The sequence below is a fragment of the Halichondria panicea genome, chromosome 16, assembly GCF_963675165.1.
Source record: "Halichondria panicea chromosome 16, odHalPani1.1, whole genome shotgun sequence".
In the NCBI taxonomy this organism is placed as follows: domain Eukaryota; kingdom Metazoa; phylum Porifera; class Demospongiae; order Suberitida; family Halichondriidae; genus Halichondria; species Halichondria panicea.
The window spans coordinates 3,725,352-3,748,287 of NC_087392.1; the positions used below are offsets into that span (position 1 = coordinate 3,725,352).

The 22,936-nt window shown below is 41.2% G+C and overlaps 3 protein-coding genes across 4 annotated transcripts; 1 reads left to right on the top strand and 2 right to left on the bottom strand.

The window, feature by feature from the left end:
* Positions 1 to 115: 115 nt before the first annotated feature.
* On the bottom strand, positions 116 to 6,792 carry LOC135350384 (broad substrate specificity ATP-binding cassette transporter ABCG2-like). Of its 2 annotated transcripts, none has more exons than XM_064549160.1 (17): positions 6,660 to 6,792; positions 4,720 to 4,988; positions 4,451 to 4,510; positions 4,272 to 4,398; positions 4,025 to 4,177; positions 2,810 to 2,967; positions 2,506 to 2,660; positions 2,384 to 2,458; positions 2,091 to 2,302; positions 1,930 to 1,995; positions 1,772 to 1,869; positions 1,631 to 1,720; positions 1,332 to 1,456; positions 1,077 to 1,231; positions 930 to 1,019; positions 784 to 857; positions 116 to 462 (listed from the first exon to the last, which is right to left on the bottom strand). In XM_064549160.1, exons 1-17 carry the CDS (start codon positions 6,765 to 6,767, stop codon positions 297 to 299), a joined length of 2,181 nt encoding a protein of 726 aa, XP_064405230.1. In that variant the 5' UTR covers positions 6,768 to 6,792; the 3' UTR covers positions 116 to 296. The 2 variants fall into 2 exon arrangements, with proteins under 2 accessions (XP_064405230.1, XP_064405231.1); XM_064549161.1 differs by lacking the exon at positions 6,660 to 6,792 and adding an exon at positions 5,047 to 6,652.
* A 97-nt stretch (positions 6,793 to 6,889) lies between these two features.
* On the top strand, positions 6,890 to 18,593 carry LOC135350386 (broad substrate specificity ATP-binding cassette transporter ABCG2-like). The gene is made up of 17 exons (XM_064549162.1): positions 6,890 to 7,030; positions 8,327 to 8,577; positions 8,734 to 8,793; positions 8,939 to 9,065; positions 9,128 to 9,280; positions 9,367 to 9,524; positions 11,740 to 11,894; positions 11,942 to 12,016; positions 12,780 to 12,991; positions 13,108 to 13,173; positions 13,250 to 13,347; positions 13,575 to 13,664; positions 13,862 to 13,986; positions 17,549 to 17,703; positions 17,826 to 17,915; positions 18,089 to 18,162; positions 18,222 to 18,593. Exons 1-17 carry the CDS (start codon positions 6,923 to 6,925, stop codon positions 18,385 to 18,387), a joined length of 2,163 nt encoding a protein of 720 aa, XP_064405232.1. The 5' UTR covers positions 6,890 to 6,922; the 3' UTR covers positions 18,388 to 18,593.
* Positions 18,594 to 19,069: 476 nt separating this feature from the next.
* On the bottom strand, positions 19,070 to 22,917 carry LOC135350389 (uncharacterized). Its single transcript, XM_064549165.1, has 10 exons — positions 22,699 to 22,917; positions 22,225 to 22,610; positions 21,616 to 21,899; positions 21,290 to 21,416; positions 21,041 to 21,220; positions 20,686 to 20,868; positions 20,417 to 20,521; positions 20,025 to 20,204; positions 19,699 to 19,812; positions 19,070 to 19,399 (listed from the first exon to the last, which is right to left on the bottom strand). Exons 1-10 carry the CDS (start codon positions 22,811 to 22,813, stop codon positions 19,199 to 19,201), a joined length of 1,875 nt encoding a protein of 624 aa, XP_064405235.1. The 5' UTR covers positions 22,814 to 22,917; the 3' UTR covers positions 19,070 to 19,198.
* Between the last annotated feature and the right edge of the window lie 19 nt (positions 22,918 to 22,936).

Here is a 22,936-nt window from a genome sequence, read left to right on the forward strand (position 1 = left end):
ACTCTCCTATAATTATTCACATTAATTGTCATCATCACTTTATTGATATACAGTGTACCAAAACCGCGAAAGTGAAATGTTAATTTTTTATAGAGTTATGGATAGTCGACAGTAATTATAAAAACAGATAAAAGTCTGATTTGGCTCATTCGCAAAGGTTTTTCACACGCTAGTAATACAGTATTGTGCAATTTTACTATTGCATAGTCATGCAGAGTCAGTAAAAACTATAGACACATGCATGAATGTAGAGTATATAGTCAGCAATCAGTTATATAGTGTTGTGTTCCCCTGCACTACTTATGTTTCTTGGCACAGCGCAGAAGGAGGTAGCTTATGGCCCAGCAACCTACAGTCATTCCAATCAAAGCCCCCGTGCTCACCCAGATCCATTCAAAGTCGGTACGGAAATTGTTGTTGATTAGAACAGCGGTACCATTGACACAGCCATCTTGAGGAAAGCTATATAATTATAGGAGACAAGGGGAGAAATCAATATCGTATATATATGTATAACTGGAAAATTTGGTGGGTATTATGTTTGGCGAATGAGCCATTTAAACCAACTTGGCGGTTTCTAATTTGGTGTCTCAGGCGTGGCTACTACAGCAATGACGTTGTGTCCACCGAAAAACTTTCATTTGGCGATCTTCGTAAGATCTTCGGTAAAATTCGCTTTTCCAGTTATACAATAATTAACTGGTAATGGAAATAATTAGCTTTCAAGAATTTAATAAGCACCTAAAATTAAAAGCATACACATTATTATAGCTCTATACATACCAAAACAGTTGCCCACTGATGTTGGTGGGTGTGGCATTGTAGAAAACACCCACAATCTCATTAACGGATAATGACTGGAAGAAAAAGTGTGATTTTAGCAATACACAAATAATGAATGTACAGCAATGTACAGCTATAGTGATTACCTGCACAATGTATTGGTAGACGCTCAGGTACTCTAGCCAGGAGAGGACGTTGGGCAGTCCATCCAGTGACAGTAAACTACTACTAAACAGCTACACAAATAAGAGATTGTGTACAAGCATGAATACATTAATTAATGGATCACTCACGATCATGGCGAGATTTATCATAGAGTAGACGACCAATGCGATAGAACGATTCCTTACGACGGAACTGATGGCAAAGGCTATGGATGTCCTGGTAATGGTCCCCAGGGACAACAGGAGTAGATAGATGAAGAATTTGTCCACTGTTGCCTGGTACCCTGGACAACAATTTAGTTTTTAAAATTTTGGTTTTAACCAAACCATAATCAAGCTACTGGAAATAATTTGGAGCACACATAATTGAACACTCTGACTCACCAATAATGAAGTATGTTAATACAGCGAGGATGAATGTCGGAATGAGCCTGAGTGGGACGATATCAGTGATGATCTTGGAGATAAAGTAGGAGGAGACTCGATAGAAACCACCACCATTTTCGTGACTGCATGATGAAGGGAGATCTAGATTAAAAAGCATGTACGTTGTAGACGTTTAAAAGCTTGAAACTATACAAGGCAAATCGATAATGTTGAGACTTGTGTTGCTCAAAATGAATGCATTTGTTGTTGGTCCGCTTATAATTATATTAACAATGGTGCGCACACACTTAACTTACATAAACAGAGCTCTTGCAGATATAAACAGGTCAAAAGCAGACAGTATCACAAAGTCTTGAGCCAGTACAATGTAGAAAAACGATCCTGTCCTAAATTTATTATATAACATTTTAAATTATTTCTCTGTGTGAAAGACCAACCTTTGCAAGACGTATAGGTCCTGTACATCAAAGGTCTGCTGATCAATACGTAATAAATAGATGCCTAACGCTATGGCAACAACAGTCATAACAAGAACCTGAATGAAAGCAAAAGCCACTTGCTATCACACTACATATCAGAAGACAAGAGGAACTACCTGAAAGAGCACAGTTGTAGGGTTCCTGAAGTTCGCTATTGTTGATCGAACGGCAAGAACACACACCTACATGTAGATGAAAATTTGCAACAATATTCTATCTCTAGTATCACTGACACTAGTACTGTTTCCATGTTATGTAAGTATATACTAATATTCACCTGCCAGAAGAAAGTGGCAATTGTGGAGGGCATCCTCCTACAGGACTGGTGGAAAGAGTCGCTGCATCTCTTCCTAGCACTTGGTTCAGACTCAGTGTTGGCATGTTTCAGACATTTCTCAATGACTTGAGACTCCTCTGACTTCTGGAACTCTTGTATTAGGTTCAGCGTCTCCTTTGGCTTGTGTTTGCGGACCGTCCTTCTGTGAAGAGCTGTATATGTGTGAGGGGTCAGAGGGTAAGAGTATATATGTATAGTGGTTGTTACTGAGTAGAAGGAGTTAGCAAACTTACAGATAGCCGAATGTGAGTCGTTGAGAATGTCCAACAAAAAGTCTGCTGGATTTTCCAACTCCTCAAGTCCATAGCCTGAGGTAAGCCATACAATTACAGTCGTGGTATGAATGAGCACTTACCAAGTCTACCAAAGTAGTTAACGACGTGACTTGCCTTGCCCTGGTAGATGACGCTGCCCAAAGAGAGAAGAGTGAGACTGTCAAACAGTTTGAAGATGGAGTAACGAGGTTGGTGGATGGAGAGGATGACCAGTCGATTGTCCTCCATACACCAACTGCAAGGACAGCGAAACAATTTGTGATATCCTCAGCTATGGCCAGCACAGACTATAAACCAACAGTCAGGGGTGCATCAAGAAACCTAGTGAAGGTCTGTACAGCTAGTCAGCTTCAGAGTTGTCAACTAGTAGATGAAGGGACTTACTCCTGCAGAGTCTGTACTACAGAGACGGCCGTGTGAGCGTCCAGTCCAGTGGTGGGCTCATCCATGAACAATACAACTGGGTCTATGATCAACTCCATCCCAATCACTGTCCGCCTCCTCTCTCCCCCTGACACCCCTCGGATGAACTCTGTGCCAATCTGAAAGAGGTGGTGGGTACTTATACAGTGGTTACTATACGCATATATGGAGCTAATCATTAGAGCAATGCTACCATATAGCTAACCTCGTCCCCACGCCCACTTCACTTCGAAGGAAGAGGGCCTGGTATCGACTACTTGCGCACGCACTAACTTTACCCCGGTATCTGGGGGCTACAGATAACAACGTAAATGGTCAATAAAACAATGACGTCACAACAAGAATGGGGGGCTACGGATAACAACGTAAATGGTCAGTAAAACAATGACGTCACAACGAACGGAGAGGATTGAAGGTTTCTAGCCCTATCTGATAGCATGCTGATAGCTACCCTTAGCCTGCTATGCTATCAAAGACTGGACTGCCTGCAACAGTGTGGATGACCACAATCTAAACAGAGTGAAAGCCGACAACTAGTCTATAGATGGGCGTGGTCCGTCCATCTATAGATAGATGGATAGATGGACGGACCACGCCCATCTAACGCTAACCTGGTGAAAGTTTACATGTAGACTACCTATAGCAGGTAATTTTCATTGGGTAAAATATTCGTTATTTTCGTGGGCAAGCTGACCTACACGAAATTTTAACGTAGGCGTGGCTTACCGGAACGTAGGAATGCAGTGCAGGCAACGAGACTAAACGAAATTTTTACTCACGAAAACTACCGCTTCTCGAGTTAAAGAGCTGCTGCAACAAACCTACATGTAGTTAGCTATAAAATTAACTCTGAAATTGTCTGTAGATTAATGAGTCAGGATATTTTTTTGATTCAATGCATGCACAAAACAGTCAGTAAAAGCGTTCTACTCAAGAGAGAGGCCTGCACATGAGCGGGTGATTTCCAGGTGGTCAAAACATTCGTTGGCAATACGTAGTCAATTCATAGGTTATATTTTTGGCTGCGTGTGCCCTATAGGTAAAGCTGGTTAATGATCGCTTCATTCATTAGTAAATATTCGTGATCAGAGATTCAACTATAAAAACTACAAAATGTTTGCCCACTACCAATATACAGTACTACCAAACAAACCCAAACATGCAGTCCAAGCTTACTGTAGAGTCTGCACAGGTGATGAGGCCCAGCTGATGGATAATGTGTTGCACCCTCTGTGACCTCTCCTTGTTAGTAATATCCCGAGGCAATCGCAGAGCAGCAGAGAACTGGAGATTCTCTCTCACTGTCAAAATACCTTCCAAAATGTCCTCCTAGGGAATAATGAGAGATGGTGAATCAAGAGTGAAGGGTGGTCTATTCAGCTCAGCCCCTATGGTTGTACACAGCTACTGCAGACCTATATACCTGCACGACATAGCCAGTTCTTAAGTTAAAATCGCCAGGCAAATGCTCTCCATTGAGCAGAACAGAGCCTGTGATTGTCTGTGAGAGTCCAGAGGTGCCCTTACGCTTGGCTAGGATGTCCAGTAAACTGCACAGTGGATAATGAAAATCAAAAATACAAATTATATGCATCAACTTACGTTGTCTTTCCACCTCCCGTGGGTCCCATAATGGCGTTGATCCCAGGAACCATCACTCCACTGCACCAAGCACAAACACATCTTATGCCACACAATAAGTGCTATTGGTGTAAACGCCTTACACACATAAGAAGTCTTGGAAGGTGAAAAGCTTTACCCGGACCCATGGAGCAACACAATATAATAAGCAATCAAGAGCCTGTCACATAATTATTAGCACCAGCTAGCTATATATAGTCCAACCCTATCAGAGAGTGTACTCAGCTCACCTGACATTGCTTAGGATGGTCTTGGTGGTCCAGTGGCACTTGTTGAATCCCCTCACCGAGTAGGACACATTCTGGAAGGTCATGGCATGCTCACTGCTTATCTCTGGACAGGACTGCTCGGGGGAGAGGGTGTGGTCTTCAAAGGGGGGGTGCTCTGAGCACTCAATGACTTGGACGTCCTCTGACAGACTAATAGCACTACGAATGGACATACTAGGATCCACCACCCCATCGACTGACTCTTCACAAAATACTGTCACAGAGGACGTCTGTACATGGGTGTGAAATACTCAACCATGCATTGCTCAATTTATAATTATCGCACACATTAAGAGTTTGTGGAAATCTGCTTGTTTGTCCTGCCAGACCACTATCTCGATATGTCTATGTCCAGCTTAAATATACAAATCAAATACGAAGTTCATATACAGTATTATAGCCTATTGGCGACCACAATCAACGACTTTATGGAGAGTACAAGTTGATATCGATATCGTACCAAGATGTGGTAGCAATATCTCAAGGAGACGATTTCCACCTAAAGCACCACCTACCGCCCTGAACTTCATCCTTTTATAAGATACGTACTGCATTTTGAATTTACTGTGGTTATTTGCCGTATCAAATTAAGGTATGAATAAATAAGTGGTGCAAGCTGCACTGTGCTAATGCCTCTCGCCGTTGAAACTATTAGAAGAGGTGAACAGGTGAACAGGTATAATTATTGTTGGTGTCAGAATTTTACATTAACAGGTCATACCCTTATTGACACGTTACCACCGACATTAATGTGCATGCACTGCATGTCACACTACAGGTTTCAGCATGTATAAACCTCATCATGTATAATTATGTAGTACCGTAGTGCTAGAAATGTATGCGTGATACAAAACTATTTATGCAATACTTGCATAACTTTATATCGCACAATTTACTATTTTCTACTGTTTTGATGACATCACAAGCTGCTAACCACAAATCGATGACACTCAAATTAACCACGTAAGTGGGCGTACAATAACTGTACGTCCACTTTTAATTACGTTTGTGGTTGATTAAAGCATCATTGGTTTGTGGTTTGCAGCTGCTGATGTCATCAAAACAGTAGCAAATAGTAAATTATGTAGCTTTTCAGTGTTATCTCAGCAATGGAATAAGCATATAGGATGTTCTTGGTATCAAAATGTAGCCCATTTATCTGTAAACTTACTACAGAAATTTGAAAGCTAAGCTATTAATTTTTCAAAAGTTATTACTCTAACCAAAAGTGTACCTAAAAACCGGTAAATCTTGAATTATAGACACTGTGAGCATATGTAAGACCCATAAAGGGATGATCAGGATACCTAAACCATTAAACTATTGTGTGATAAAAGTCTAAGACCTTAGCTGTTTAAAGTTAGTGTTTTATTACTCTAACCGATTACCCACTATAACAATTTGCTGTTGTTCTATTAATCACCACAAACCCACCATCTTATGTTTCCATGGAAACATTTTTGGATATGTTGTAGTTCAGTCATTCATCTACACACGGGTATCAACACCATTTCTTAGAAATGCTCCAATCAAAAGATATTTACATTTAAGTTCAACTACTCACACATTTGTGGTATTCTACTCTCTAGACTAAATGAACTGTATATAATTATAACAACATAGCGACAGGTATTCACTATAAGGCCACTCAGAGTGATACTCTGGTTTCTGGCCAGGAATAATTGCATATGCGGGCAGACGGCTTTTGTCATTATGGTATTATTGGTTTCACGGCGTTATGAATCTCATTTTTTGCAAATGAATTTCGTTTGCTCCTGGAACACTATTTTGTGCACATGGACTATTGTGTGAATGCTAGTAGAAATAATATGATGCCAGGGTGGACCAGACACCAGAGTAATACTGGGGGGTTGCAATGCCAATACAAACCATAGATGTACCTTTTTTTTGGTTCCACTGCTCTTGAGAATGGACCTGGTTGTTGTGCAGGGGATTTCCTCCATCACAATATCTCCAGTATGTATGTGTGCCGTCTGACTCTCATCCATGGCTTGCTTTGTGTGCACCACACCTTTGCCGGTTTTCTTAAGTAGATCTATAGGTATAATTATAGTCTAATTAGCTAGATATATGCGGTTAGACTAATTGGAATCAGATCAACACTTGCAGTAGTCTATACAAGACACAATAATAAAAAGCAGAAATGGAGAGCGTCCGCCTAGACAATGAAGGTTGGCCGCTAGATGACATTCCCTACACATCAAACCCTACATCACCGACCAAGTCCATTCTCAAGAACAGCACCTCCAAGGTAGCTAGCCTACCGAAACCTGCATGCCATTTTTTCTTGTACGAGTTTGTAGTTTCTACGATATTTTTTTTTTTTTTTTTTTTTTTTTATTTAAGAAATTTTTATGCAAAACCAAGGTGTGCATAAGGGTAGATCAGGTAGCTCAGATGGCTAGTGTGAAGACTTCCCCTGGACAACACAAAAACAGAGAAATAAAACAGGAGCTACGGCTAATTATAATAATTATTACACAAAAAGCTACTGAGGTTCGATTTAAATGATGAATCAGAGGAGCTGTTGATAACTTCTGGTGGTAAAGAATTCCATTTTGGTATTACATCCAGAAAAAAGGAATGTTTGTGGGATGAGGTGCCCACATGTGGTATAAAGAGTATTTGGCTGTGCGGATGACGGGGGGAAGGGGATGGGTGGGGTGAGAAGACAGAGGGAGGAATACAGGATTTGTTGTTGATGATTTTGAAGCATACTTTAAGTTTTTGGATATTCCTGCGGTCTTTAAGAGATTTGAGTTGGAGTTTGTTAAGTAGAGAAGTATAGTCAGATTTCCATTCTTTGGTTATGATTTTGCAGGCAAATGATTGGGTGTTCTCCAGTTTCTTGGTGAGTGTTGATTGATGGGGGTCCCATACTGCGGCGCAGTATTCAAGTTTGGGTAGTACAGTGCTCCTGTAAATTGTATGCTTTGATTGCTGTGATGCATCTTTTAACTTCCTGTGGAGCAATCCCAGTTGTTGTTTGGATGTCCTCACAGTGTTGGTAATGTGCTCAGACCAGGACAGATTCTTAGAGATGGTGACGCCGAGGTACTTGAAACATTCCACAATGGGGATTTGCTGGTTTGAAATAGAGAGGGTGAGTGGGATCGCATTCATAGATCTTGTGATGGGTAGAACATTGGTTTTTTTGTTGTTTAGAAGGAGACCATGTTGTATAGTCCAGTTGTGAACTGCATTAATATCCTGCTGGAGCTGAGTGAGATCGTTATCTGAAATTACTGGCCTGTAAAGGAGGATGTCATCAGCATATAGGATTAGCTTGGTTCCGGGGCAGAGCTTTATTTCATTCAGCGAGTCCATGAATATAATGAACAGTAGGGGTCCCAGAATAGAGCCTTGAGGGACTCCAGGCTCTATTCTGGGACCCATTATTTATATTATAGATAAAAACAATGGGTATGACGAATCCAAGAGCTCTTATGATGGCAAACTACTTAGATCTATATTATATCTACAGACGTTTGTTTTTATAGACAAGTGTGCGTGTATGATATCAAGAGCTCTTGTATTTAATATACAGACGTCCTCTGTGACAGTGTTTTGTGAAGAGTCAGTCGATGGGGTGGTGGATCCTAATATGTCCATTCGTAGTGCTGTTAGTCTGTCAGAGGACGTCCAAGTCATTGAGTGCTCAGAGCACCCCCCCTCTCCCGAGCAGTCCTGTCCAGAGATAAGCAGTGAGCATGCCATGACCTTTCAGAATGTGTCCTACTCAGTGAGGGGATTCAACAAGTGCCACTGGACCACCAAAACCATCCTAACCAATGTCAGGTGAGCTGAGTAGACACTCTGATAGGGTTGGACTATAATCATAATTATAGCGAACTAATAATTATATGACAGGCTCTTGATATTGGTAGGCATTTACTCCAATAGCTAAATGGATCACTTATTGCGTGACATAAGATGTGTTTGTGCTTGGTGCAGTGGAGTGATGGTTCCTGGGATCAACGCCATTATGGGACCCACGGGAGGTGGAAAGACAACGTGCGTATTTTTGATGTTCATTATCCACTGCACAGTAAAAACACATTTGTTACAGTAACATACAACATGTTAAATAATAGAAATGACATACATTTCTGTCATTTTAACACTAAAGGGAAAATATGTGTTTTTGCTGTGTGTGCAGTTTACTAGACGTCCTAGCCAAGCGTAAAGGCACCTCTGGACTCTCACAGACAATCACAGGTTCTGTTCTGCTCAATGGAGAGCATTTGCCCAGCGACTTTAACTTGAGAACTGGCTATGTCGTGCAGGTAGGTCTATAGGGGCTGAGCTGAATAGACCCTTCACTTCACTATCTCTCATTATTCCCTAGGAGGACATTCTGGAAGGAATTCTGACAGTGAGAGAGAATCTCCAGTTCTCTGCTGCTCTGCGATTGCCTCGAGATATTACTAACAGAGAGAGGTCACAGCGGGTGCAACACATTATCCAACAGCTGGGCCTCATCACCTGTGCAGACTCTACAGTAAGCTCGGACTGTTGGTAGCATTGCTCTAATTATCATAGCTCCATATAATATATAGTAGCCACTGTACCCACCACCTCCTTTAGATTGGCACAGAGTTCATCCGAGGGGTGTCAGGGGGAGAGAGGAGGCGTACAGTGATTGGGATGGAGCTGATCATAGACCCAGTTGTATTGTTCATGGATGAGCCCACCACTGGACTGGATGCTCACACGGCCGTCTCTGTAGTGCAGACTCTGCAGGAGTAAGTCCCTTCATACACTATACATGTAGTTGACAACTCTAAAGCTGTCTAGCTACATGTATAGACCTTAATTAGTTGCTTCTTGATCCATCCCTGGCCATAGCTGAGGATCACAGAGTGTGTTAATAGTCCTATTCGTTTACATGTAAGAGCCTGGAATTTTGATTGCTTTTTGAACGCCCACTAACTACTTCTTGTATAGCGTCTGCAGTAAATTGTGCTGAGCTGGCACACCCTTTTACATTGAAGCAAAAGTTCATTGAAGTCATTGTAAAATAAAAGCACCGCATGTGCTGATGCCTCGGTGTAGATGCCAAACCTACATAACATGAAGCTACTAATAGCTTATACACATGATGAACATTTTTTCAATTTGCTGCATGCAAACTTAAAGAGTGGGTAATGATAGACCATGATTGTTGTTAAAAACGATCGAGTTCAAGTCTGCTGGCTGCAGAGCCTTGCAGCTCTCTTCTCACTCTTGCAGCTACCAATAGCTAGCGTTCTAGTGCAGAGCTAACTACTAAGTAGAGTAGCAACACTCGGTAAACAAGTTTGGCTACGTGCTCTTCTGAAAGGCTGCAATGGCATTCCAAGTAAGCAAAACCAGGCATAACTCGAGAACGAAGTATTATTTTGCAAATCCACGAATTAAAATCCAAGAAAACATGACTAGAAGCCTATAGAAACTCTTACTTGCATTTCATCGATCCTTGAGCAGCTGTAGCAGTCTACACACACACACACAAACACACACAAACACACTACCGTATACCTCGCTTGCGCATGCGCACCGAAGCATAATCAATGCGTTTTTGCAGCCTCTGCATTCTGCAATGCATGCACTATTAGAAAGGAAGTTTGTGAAATAATTATTGAAATAAGAGCTACACAATGGTTGTCAACTGTCAGTGAGCTAGCTAGTCTTGAATATACCTACTATATACACAATAAGTGCAGTAGTAGTAGATCTAAGAGGTAAACTAATGCTCAAGGATGGTGGAACATCTCCTCTACACAATTATTCAGATGCCTACTATCAGGAGTACTGCTACTATATGTATATATTTATAAGGTGTTCCATCATCTTTGAGCATTAGATTACCTCTTAGATCTACTACTACTGCAGTTACTGTGTATATAGTAAGTAGGTATTTTCAAGACCAGCTACCGTAATTGATGTAATTACAGCGCCAGAAAAAATTAATTCCTCTTCTGAGTGGCGCATCTTTAGAACACAAAAAAATTGCGTTCAGCCCAAGCTGGCACCTAAATTATGGTGGCGCTTATCAACAGCTAGTATTGAATTTGTAGAGAAAATGGGCGTGGTCTAGCTCAGTTTCACTTGCTAAGCTGCATCGTTGAGAGTAGTCTCGAATACCAGCCGGTTCTCATTGTAGTGTGGGAGAGAGAGAACCGTCTGGTTACTCTGGGCAGAACGTTCTGTCAGTCAGGAATGTAATCATCCTGTTTAACCACGTGGATAATAACCCACAATTTAGTGAGCACTACTGTTATATTCTTGAAAGCTATCTTACATTCTTGTGGGTAAGCTTCAATGAATATACTCTTCTTGCGGGTAAGGCTTCAATGAATATACTCTACCAACATTCCGTCCGAGGACAGAAAAGTATGCCCAGAGCAACCAGACGGTTCTCTCCCTCCCACGCTACAATGAGGACCGGCTGGTATTCGAGACTACGTTGAGAGCTGAGTGACTTGTGAGAACAACATTAATTGACTGTAGCTATGGGTTAGACGAAGTGATGGAAGTCAAAGATGCAGGATGATTGTCTTGATGTCTCAAACAAACCTTTTTATAAGCGCCAGAAAAAAATAAATCCATCAACGGTTGGCACTTTTTTAGGACCTAAAAATTATTCTGATGCTGACGTGGCACTTAAATTATGGTGGCGCTGTAATTACATCAATTACGGTAGCTCACTGACAGTTGACAAACACTCTCTGGGACAAAAACCATTGTGTATCTCTTACTTCAATATTTCACAAACTTCTTTTCTTTAGATAATAGCACATGCATTGCAGAATGCGGAGGCTGCAAAAACGCATTGATTTTACAATGATAAAAGGGTGTGTCAGCTCAGCACAATTTTACTGCGGAAGCTATATACAGGAAGTAGTTAGTGGGCGTTCAAAAAGCAATCAAAATTCCAGGCTCTTAAACGAATAGGACTATTAATTATTGTCCCTGCAGTTGGTGTATGGAGGACAATCGACTGGTCATCCTCTCCATCCACCAACCTCGTTACTCCATCTTCAAACTGTTTGACAGTCTCACTCTTCTCTCTCTGGGCAGCGTCATCTACCAGGGCAAGGCAAGTCACGTCGTCAAATACTTCGGTAGACTTGGTAAGTGCTCATTCATACCACGATTGTAATTGTATTGCTTGCCTCAGGGTACGGACTTGAAGAGATGGAAAATCCAGCGGACTTTTTGTTGGACATTCTCAACGACTCACAATCGGCTATTTGTAAGTTGCTAACTCTTTGTGCTCATAACAATCACTATACATACTAGCCTCAATTCCAGGCCGCGAGGAGAAAGGCGGCCTGGTATACCTTGTATGCGCATGCACGAAATAATTGACAATTTCATCATACAAATTGTAAAAAAACGGACAAAGTTACAAAAGGGAAGAATACGTATGACAATGTGACCACAATGGCAGCTTTCAGAGACACTAATCAAAGTAGAATAATTATGCTGCAGCAGTGTTGCTTCTTCTAGCTCTGTTTATCAAAGAGACAGTTCAAGAAAGCCTCCCAGACAGCTAGAGCTGCCAGCTAGGAAGAGTGGTGGACTCTTTAATACATCAGTAGATCTTGAGTGAATAACTTTCTGAGTGTCGAGTTAAAGCTTATTAAAAGCTTTCAGGAGTAATCATTAGCTTCTTTATCTTCAGCAATGACTTCCTGTCGAACATAAAGGCAAGATTTAGTAGCAGAAGACTTGCCTGGTCCATATTACCACAGCCTCATCAGGGGACCCACAGGAACACATCATGCCTTTCTTACAACATCTGTAGCCTTACAGTGTAGGGTGTCCTTAAGTAGAGACTTGGCTTGATACAATAAAGGGCGTAAGAACTCAGTCATCTTTGCACAATACTTCTATGTAACGGACTGTAAAATATAAATAGTATACGGTTTATTTTACTGACAGTATCCACAAATACACGGATTACCCCCTTTTTGGGGTATACTCTTACCCTCTGACCCCTTACACACACACAGCTCTTCACAGAAGAACGGTCCGCAAACACAAGCCAAAGGAGACGCTGGACCTAATACAAGAGTTCCAGAAGTCAGAGGAATCTCAACTCATTGAGAAATGTCTGGAACATGCCAACACTGAGTCTGAACCAAGTGCTAGGAAGAGATGCAGCGACTCTCTCCACCTGTCCTGTAGGAAGATGCCCTCCACAATCGCCACTTTCCTCTGGCAGGTGAATATCAGTACAGCCTCACTATACTTACTTAACCATGGCAACTGTATCAATGTTACTGGATAGCAATTATAAAAAAATGAGTGTATTTCATTACATTTAGTTTTTCCTTGCAGATATTAGTCCTCGCTGTTCGCTCAACCATAGCCAACTTCAGGAATCCAAGCACTCTTCTCTTCCAGGTATCATGTGATGTTACACCAGTTCCCTGTATGTAACGTTTAACCCAATAATTATGTCTGTTTACTCACGACTCAGACCTGTGTGATGATTGCGATGGGCTTTGTGGTGGGTGTGGTCTATTACCAGATTGACGATAGGATGTTCACTATCCTGAATAGCTTTGTTTCTGACAGGTGATCAAGTTTGTGCGCATGTCCTCTACTAGGCTTGGACTAGCCTGTGATACTGATACGTACCTTTTAATACATTAGTTTTTGGGGAACAATGTTTAATTGGGCCGCCTTTGTTGAGGGGTTGTTTTGGGACCTGCATGGGTGCTTGGCGTTTATATCGTCGTTGGCCTTCAGCTAAGAGTGGCCATTAAGAGTGGGTCCACTCAAAACACACATTCTGACTGCAGGCTTGGTGCGTTGTTCTTCATAATACTGATTCAGGAGTTTGGAGTGCTCTCTGGTTTTGAACTTTTCATTTCTGCAAGGCCTCTCTTCATGTATGTTTCTATAGCTACTGTTAATACGTACACACAGCCAGCATACATCAATTAGTATATGTACCGAGCATAATTATATAAAACATTATGTTATGTATGTACATGTATGTAGTGTGTCATATTACTTATCATGCATGTAAGAGCCAACTAGTGCGCTCAATTACAGTTTTATACATTTACCCCTTCCTATCATGCAGTCACGAGAATGGTGGTGGTTTCTATCGAGTCTCCTCCTATTTTATCTCCAAGATTGTCACTGATATCATCCCCCTCAGGCTCATTCCTGTTGTCCTATTCTCTGTTATCTCATACTTCATGATGGGTGAGTCTCATGCCCTCAGTAGAGTTGTCCATTTAACATACAGTAGCTACAGATAATTGGCATTCATTTCACTTTACCTTTGTGTTCATGATACCACCAGTTCTCGTACTTGTATGTCATAAGCTCAGAATACTTTGCAGCTTGTGTTGGCTATTGGCGTGACAGTGAGACACAAACTAAACACTGCAGCGCTCAGTTCTTAATACAATGTCCAGATCATTAATTTTACACAAATGTCACCAGCAGACATAATTATGAGCTTAAAATAAACTACAGTGCTAACGATAATGATTGTTATTATGCCTCGAGACGGAGCCGCACGAGGGATACGATAAAGCTGACTGCATGTGTGTGTGCGTGTGTGTGTATTCCAGCTGTAACTGCTTAACGGTTGCAATGCGACGAAACTAAAGGCTTTTAGCCAAGTTGTCTTGGATTTTGACAACTAGCTTCTTTCTCGAGATATGGCTACAGTGAAGGTCGTTACAGTCTCTTCAGAATCTTTCGTAGCATCATCTGCTCGCACAAACTTTCTATTCAACTTATGAGTTAGCCTTGCATTAAAGAGTGCTGCTGTTTGTTAGCTACAAGAGTCAGAAAAGAGCTGTAAAGTTGTTCACTGAGCACCAGTAAACCCTGACCTCTTTGCAGATCCACCCTTTCATTGACAAGAAATGCAAAATATTTATTACATTGATGCCTCTATCCGTGAGATCATTCATCAAGCTATCAGATAGAGACTTTGGTTTCCATTAAGCCTCTTCTATAACACTCTATTGATCGTTCATTGTCAATAATTTGCAATGCAAACATTATTGTAACATAACACTATACAAAGCAAAATTATCTCTTCTATAACACTTTAAAGTGAAGGAAATATGCCGAGAGGCATTATAGCACAGCGCAGCTGGCAACATTTCATAATCTTAGTATCAGTTGCGTACTGTACTACGTGTGAAGCCTTTATACAGTGGAACGTTTTGCTAGGTACACTTAATTTATTGGGACTTAACCCTTTCCCCGTTGAAGCCGTCATATGACGGCCACTCTAGTGGTTATCTTCAAAAATTCATTGTGCCCGCTGTGTTGGAGGTATGCGCACGCTGTAGGTACCAGCACATGCATTGAGCTGCTCTTTCACGTGGTATCTTTAATATGCTGCCTCGAGGTACGCTTTGTACAGTATTAAATGTCGAAAGAAAAGTGACCGTTTGATAATGTTTCAAGATCTTCGTAGTACAACCTCAGTGAGGTTCTAAAGTAGCTAGACAGTGAGAATATCGATGCTTATGGCCTTGTTGAGTGAGAGGACAGTGATTGGGATCATAGCTAGATAAAATGCTACCTCAAGCTAGAAAATATAGAGCCTAAAGGCCGAGGAAGAAGCTCTTGCGATGGAACAACTTCTTGGATCTGGTAAGTCTAGAGAGTAGCATCTACAGTCTTGATAGCTTCAGTATAACTGTATTTAGGCTAGTTAGTACATCAGTGGACATCATGAGCCACCATTGAACTTGTAAACCTGTGAGTAGGTGAAGAAAACATTTTCCGGGAAAAGGGCGTCTGCTGATACGACCTCGCAGAGAACTTTCTGCAGATCCTGATTGAACCATGTCACCGTGAGAACATTGAGAACACTTATTTAGTGTCTTTAGCCACTCTGTGCCCTCATATAATATTATTTGTGTACATAGTTGTGAATGTTTGTAAACAATTGCTAATTAGTGGGGATGGTCAGTTGCTAGGTAACGAAGATGGTGTCAAGATACCTCTGGGGTCTGCGCTACCTGTAGGAAATAGTTACAAGTCATTTCAATGTATGGTTCATGACATATGAATTTTTAAAGAAAATTCTTCTGTATTTTCGTGTTTTAATTAAAACAGGGAAAGGGTTAATTTGCCTATAATATAATTATAGCACTCGGCCATATCAGGGGTGGCCAATTAGTACAACCAGTAGGTTGTACATAGGATTGACAGTGCGTTTTCAATGATGAACACATTTTGACTCGTTAATATACACACATTGATCAAGTTGAGTGGGATTAATACAGTATGTGGTCTCAGAATGTACAGTGCAAATAGAACTTCAGTGGAGCTGTAGCAAGTTTTTTTTATTACAATTAAAGTACAGTACATAGGGTTACTCAAAAAAAGGACACAAACAAGCTAAGCTGGTTTATGGGTTGACATTAGGGGGCTTATGGTACTCAAGTACCCCCATTCTACCTCAGATGAGCTAACACCCCTTCTCTTCTTGATATCTTGCTGGAGTTAGCTAGCTAGTAGGCAAACAAAATGATTCAGTCTCTAGACAGTGAGCTGCCGTCATTCTTCTAGTTACAGCGCCAAGTTCATGAAGTAATTTTTTATTTTACTCCAATTGTAAATTCTGACATTATTTAGTGCTTACACTTGAAAAGTTTATGATAGCCTTGTAGAAACGGCTACTATAGTATAACTCTGACCTAACCCTTAACTACTCTACGTTCTAAGCCCCACTCTAATATAAGCACCAAAATATATTTTTCTTGTTCTATGTGCGCCAGTGCACGGAAAGTCATAATTAATTTTGTGGCACTGTAATTAGAAGACGGTAGTCAAGCAAGGTCAATAATACACCATTCTCTTCATTGGCATAATTATGGAGCTGTTTTCTGAGGCTGTGTTGAAATGTCATTCTATGCATGCTTGCTGTTACATTCACTGTATTAATGTTTGACTTACCTTAAGGTGACATATTTTCGCGTGTATTAATTTCTGCTATTTCTGCGAATGAGAGTAAAATCGCAAAAATTAATACTCGCAAATAATTGGCCGCCCTCTTGTTTAATGTATCCAGATTGACATTTCGCAAAATATTATACCGCAAAATGTACAAAACTGTAAAAATGCAAACAAATCTACCTGTGAAAATATGTCACCTTAAGGTAGTTGTTGCTTATACTGCTTAAACATATTTTAATGATATTCATAATCATATCCCTTACTGTGGTTACAAATGTGGTTACAGCTAAGTTACACAGAATATTGCAAGTTTTACCTGTATACATTAATCTGTTAACTGTTGGTGTGCCCCCAACTGATCGTTTATTTACATTGTGCATGCACAAGGGGTAGAGTGGGGTGTGTGTGTGTCGGTTTGTGTGTGGACACAAAAATGAGCTGTTTGAGTGAACTATACACTTTTATGAACTGCTTCTGCTAATGAGACAGTGGTTGAAAAATAATAGGCTATTGAAACTTGTAGACAATCTTCGAAGGCGACAAAAAACACTGCTTTCTAATCAACACTGCTTTCTAATCGCTCATTCCCCATAATGTTATAATAAGGTCATTATGATTTATCCATTTTGCCGCTGTGCAATGAAGCTCAACGCACAGAGTAAATTCTCTAGTTTATTTATGTATTCCAAAACCAAAACATTAATTGGGCACGCGCACTAGACTATAACTGAAAGAGAAGTAGTACTCATGTTTGTGTCGTTTTTGGTGTTTGAGCAATTAACCCGCATTTTCTCCAATTTTTTCACACAAAGTTGTTTGCACTTGTTGTGTGTAGGTTTTCAGCTCTCTGCTGGCAAGTTTTTCATCTACCTGCTCATGCTGTCTCTGGGGGTGGTTGCTCTCTCCTCTCTGGCCTTCCTTATCAGTGCCGCCATCAAGAACCACTCCATTGCCATAGTAACCTTCACCCTCACCCACTTCATCATGCTTGTGAGTGTGTTAGGTTCATTATCTGTTGCAAGGGCTGCGCACACACATGTACGTGGATATGTTACAGTAGCTGTGGATCATAATCAGGTATTACATTTAATGTTCCCTCTCTTATCTTGCAGTTGTTCAGTGGCTTGTTGATCTCTATTAGCCGGCTGCCTGACTTTCTAGGGTGGCTGCAATATGTCAGTATCTACCAGTACGTTTTACAGGTAAAATACAATTGTACTAAATAACAGTTTGGTATACGATACATCCATGATTGTATTTGTACACAGTACTGATTGGTTGCTACAAATATGCCAAATTAGATTCGTATTGCCATACTGTCACAGCCTAGCTGCCTTTCGTTTTGCATGGAACAATGTTTGTTATTCTCACGTAGTCACTGGTTGTCAACGAGATAGTTGGTGCCTTCTACAATGCCACGCCCACTAACATCAACGGACAGCTAGTCTGGTACGTTTATAACACTTTCACTTTTTCGGCTAATAATTCTCCCTTCCTCATGCATGCAGTTCCCCTCTGGACGGCTGCCTGAACGGTACGGCGTTACTAGAAATCAACGGCTATATCATTGACCCAGATTGGATCTGGATAAGCACTGGAGCTCTGATTGCAATCATCATCAGTCAGTGGGTCCTCACTTATTGTCTCCTGTGCTGTGTCAAGAAACATAAGTAGTGTGTAGCAACCAACGCTAAACACTAACAAACAATTCTGAATAATTAGAACCATCTCTGTAGAGTACTAGTAATTAATGTGTACAATAGCTCGTTCCCAGCCCGAGGCTATGTGTACAAATGCTACGTAAATTCAGCAGCTGAAGTTAGTTCTGTAAGGATTAATAATCATGCAAAGCATTTTGCAGATTTATTTCATGGACTAACTGTACATTACTTCTTCTAAATAAAGCGCCGCTTTTACGTTTTCGTAGTGTATGCAAAACAATGATCTCCAGGTGGCGCCTTATTAGATTTTAGAAGAAGTACGGTAGTTAATATTTACCTACTAGATATAAGGATATAAATATGATTTTGTGGGTATAAAAATGTCGCAGTACATGCTCAATCAGAGAAAACGTGAAGGTATACCATATAGCGTGGGGTAAAATATTCGTGGTTTTCGTGGTTGGAGATCTGACCACGAATATTTTACCCACGAATGAAGCGACCTTGCCTACCTTTACCTACAATCCAAGCAGCAACCACGAAAATATTATCCACGAAATGTCGCAATATTGCTGAACCACAAATATTTTGTCCCCCGAAAATTACCCGCTATACGGTATAACATGTACCCTCGAAATATATGCGCTATACGATTTATATCAGCTAGATTTCACATGCATGCATGTTTACAATAACAAGATAGAAGTCGAGCACCTGTACAAGAATAACCTAGGTACCAATTGTACAACAATTCAGCAAAGTGCTAACAATAATCTACCAGTTTCAGCAGGCTGTAATAAAAACAAATGCTATGTGGCCTAAAACTAGCTGATAATTGCCAGAGGTTTGCACCCCATCTTAAGTTCTGATCTCAGTTCTATTCCACGTACTGACAACAGCCAACTCTGGAGGATTTTATAGTCACCAAACTCACACAGGCGTTGTTTCCGACCCCTTAGCTTCTCCCCTATCTCCGATAGTTTTTCATCTGCCAACAATTTAAGCTTCTCGGGTGATAGGGAGCCCTAAAGGTGTGTTAAATGTTGTTCATGTTGTGTGCTGCTACATCGTACATACATATTTGATGAGGCAACCCTGTCTTTAAATTGAAGTCTCTGCACACCATTTGAAACTACTGCTGTACACCAGTACATGAAAGATGGGGCTACTCGTATAGTTGAAAGATCGTAAGAGGGTTCAGTATCATGGTGCACAGGGTGCTATATGGTTATTATAATAGGTAATTGTGGGTGAGAGCATGCCATGCACTGCGTGGCTGATGATACAAATGTTATGAGGATCTGCATGCATGTGCATGGTTCACCTCCAGAGGTCCTCTCCTAATGGACATAATAAACTCTCTTTCCTCTCCCGAGCACTTCACCACAGGGGCTTTCCCCTCGACAAATGCCTCCAAGCTAAGCAACTTGTGGAAAATCTGTGAAAAAAGCAGAAATGACAACATTTCCTCCCTAACAGAGACTATAGACGTATAATTAAGGCTCACAATTAAAGTAGTGTTTTAATTGCTATTGTGTGAACACGTATCCTGATACACTATTTTGGCACTACACCCACAATTGTTTCATTGTAAGTTTATAGCTTAATTGAAGTCCTAATGATAAGATAATTTTCCACAGACAAACACACATTGTAGAAGATCTTCTTCTCTCTGGGTGTTCCAGCATGCTTCTGTTGCAGCTTCATGTGTGTCTTGATGTATCCTCGATACTGATATATGACCTCCTCAGACATGAATTTGTCCCTGTGCTGAGTGAGTTCCTTCCAGAGGTCACTGCGGTAGTATAGACTGTCGCCAGCAAATACCATCTGAGTGGGGAATAAATCCGAAGCTGAACTACATTACTCTTGTGCTTGAAAACAATATGGATTTTTAGACCACCAAAAAAGAAGCCAAGGGCTCAAGCCATAGGAAATACGACAGTAACCATTGCAACACTACCTACTGAAGCAAGCTTACATACCATACATTATACAGCGCCAAGCCTGAAGGCTAGGTACAATGTAGGACAAAGCCTCACCTCCACAATATTAACTGCTCCCTTTAGCAGCATGTCACAGAACATTCGAGCCTCATAGGCACCTGCCTCTGTAGCTAGCTTCTGACCTCGATTGTCATGTGACTCCTACAATATAACACGAAAGTACAGTTGGATTGTACAGTTAAAAAATACCAATAGCTTGAAATGCAGATATTGAACCGAATTCGAAACAGAGGCGCCCCTTGATTCGTTCCAGCACAAACACCTAGGGTGCTGGATATGCGTCTGTATATATATATACCGCTTACCTTAGGGCTCTTTGGAGTTGAGATGAGTTCCTGTGTGGAGTGTCTGTACACCACTATATAGTCGGTGTCACTAGTAGGCATGGAAAGATTGTATAGACGACTGCCAGCTTCACACACCGCCAGAACATCAGAGGGGGGTATGCTACCCATGCCTATTTCCTTCAACAAAGAGCCAAGTCGGACCTACCGCATTGACAGAGATAGATAAATCTCTAGTATGAGATGCACACGTTTACTACGTAAGAATGGTTTTATAAGAAACGACAATATGTACATGCACGAGTATATGTACGGCAATAATTGCAAGGAAATTTATCTTATGCATTGACTAGTACAGGTACAATAATTATAACACCTTATCAGCATCCTCTGGTTCGATGGGTGGTGACAAAACTACCCCGTCAAGTCTCACTTGGCTTAGCCACTCGCCGAGCATAGGGGTCCAAAGGTCACCGTGATTAACAGTCTTGACTTGCTCCAAACATTCTTTCCATGAAAGCACACACTTCAGCAGCCCCTCTCGATCAAATACACCCTATGGAGAGCATAACAACATATACAACATACATTACAGTTTTGAAGAGGATTGCCATGAGCAACCTACATCCAATACTTTAGTGAGGAGCTCCATGACCTCATGTGCACGAGGGTAAGGGCTAGCAGACACAACGTCTGTCGTCCAGACTGAGATAGGCACTTTCTCCTTAACACACTCCACATAGTTAAGCAGTCTAATTTGAAGAAAAAAGATACGATTTTCAATTGATGTGTAGAGAGTGTACATGTACACAGAAGAACTACAATTTCAATACATACTCCCAATTAATACCAGTTGACCAGCACTGCTCTAGCAGCCATGCTCAACAATGGAATGGTACAGTGCCAAGTTACATGAAGCCGATCATAGCTTAAGAGAGTGATGGTATGTACCTGAAAGAGTCACAAAATTTGAAGACGTTGATATCGTCCCTGAGCGCCAGTCGACCCCTAACCTTCTTCTTCTTAATTAGAGCACCTACAGCCTGACCCAGGCATCGATCAACAAACGACTTGCCCAGCAAGTGTCCGGGGTTGAGCTGTCCCACAAGTCCGAACCAAGTGGGTGTGGCCATCACCACACACTCAGGAGGAACACACAATGCCTCTACAGCTCTAACATTTCCTCTCAGCAACTGGGAGCAGAAGTGTCTTACATCTGCTGCAAAAACAACTCCCTGCATGTACAGACAATTATGGAGTTACGATTTTGCAAGTTACTATACTATAATTATGAACTGGTACATGTAGTTAACATTCTCAACTCTACTGGTTCTTACTCTAATTAATAAAGGCTTCACTCTAATCTTAGCGCCGAACTGAACAGTCAAATCTTTTTGCCTATAATTGTACACCAAATGAGCAATTTATTTTGTAATTTGAATGAGGGCCCCATCTAGAGCTCACACTTTTCTTAGTTCTATTTGTGCACCAAAGAAAAATCAAAATTAATTTTTTGTGGTGCCTTTTTTACTGCACTTTTTAGCCAGTCACATAACAGACCTGGTCGATAGTTTCAGCTAGCTCTCGTTCGTGGGGTGTGGCCAGAGAAAAAAACTGTTCATCGGAGCCAACATACACCACATAGAGCAGTGTGTCTCTAGCCTGTGCTGACACCTCACTCTGAGCACCAGCACACCACGGGCACGTTAGCACACACGCATACAGCACACTCTTGACTTGGGTTTGAAACAACTCTACTATTGCTTCAGCCATTTTAGCTTTGTGGGTCTCGAGAAGAGTGGAAGGTGTGTGCGCTGTGACCTGGTACTTCAGAGCTGTGAGTTTGTCAGCATTGAGGGCAAGGGGCTGATACTTGAAGTATGTACCCTCCATTTGACTCTTGACATCCCTCAAACGATTCAGTACAGCTAAACATTCAGTAACCGCTAAAGAAGGGTGCGCATAATTAAATCACAAACTAGTGCCTTGTGAATCATAGAATATCTATCTTAGGCAAGGCTTGAATACACTTACTTTCCTGATGGTCTTTCAGTTTCGACTTTATCTCATAGTAAAGTCGCTCATGGGCCTGCACCGAGTCTGTTGAAGCTTGCACCAGAGACCAATCTAATACCTCTTGAGAAGACATGATGATGACGGAGTCTAGAATTGCAGAACAAGAAGATCAAGAGCATAGAAGAGGCAGCTAGCTAGCTCTCAGAACAACAATGCGTTACAAATAGAAAAAAATCGGCCTGGTTTCCAGCCCCTC

Bases quoted from the DNA above. Each gene is read 5' to 3' on its own strand.
- LOC135350384 (XM_064549160.1), bottom strand. From the start codon at position 6,767: ATGGATGAGAGTCAGACGGCACACATACATACTGGAGATATTGTGATG. The intron at 4,989-6,659 runs GTACATCTATGG...ACCCATGTACAG, and splicing joins GCAGTGGAACCAAAAAAAAG to ACGTCCTCTGTGACAGTATT. The intron at 4,511-4,719 runs GTGAGCTGAGTA...TGCTTGGTGCAG, and splicing joins ACCATCCTAAGCAATGTCAG to TGGAGTGATGGTTCCTGGGA.
- LOC135350386 (XM_064549162.1), top strand. From the start codon at position 6,923: ATGGAGAGCGTCCGCCTAGACAATGAAGGTTGGCCGCTAGATGACATT. The intron at 8,794-8,938 runs GTGCGTATTTTT...CTGTGTGTGCAG, and splicing joins ACGGGAGGTGGAAAGACAAC to TTTACTAGACGTCCTAGCCA. The intron at 17,704-17,825 runs GTGAGTGTGTTA...CTTATCTTGCAG, and splicing joins TCACCCACTTCATCATGCTT to TTGTTCAGTGGCTTGTTGAT.
- LOC135350389 (XM_064549165.1), bottom strand. From the start codon at position 22,813: ATGTCTTCTCAAGAGGTATTAGATTGGTCTCTGGTGCAAGCTTCAACA. The intron at 21,221-21,289 runs GTAGGTTGCTCA...TGCTCTCCATAG, and splicing joins TCCTCACTAAAGTATTGGAT to GGTGTATTTGATCGAGAGGG. The intron at 19,813-20,024 runs GTGTGTTTGTCT...CTTTTTTCACAG, and splicing joins AGAAGAAGATCTTCTACAAT to ATTTTCCACAAGTTGCTTAG.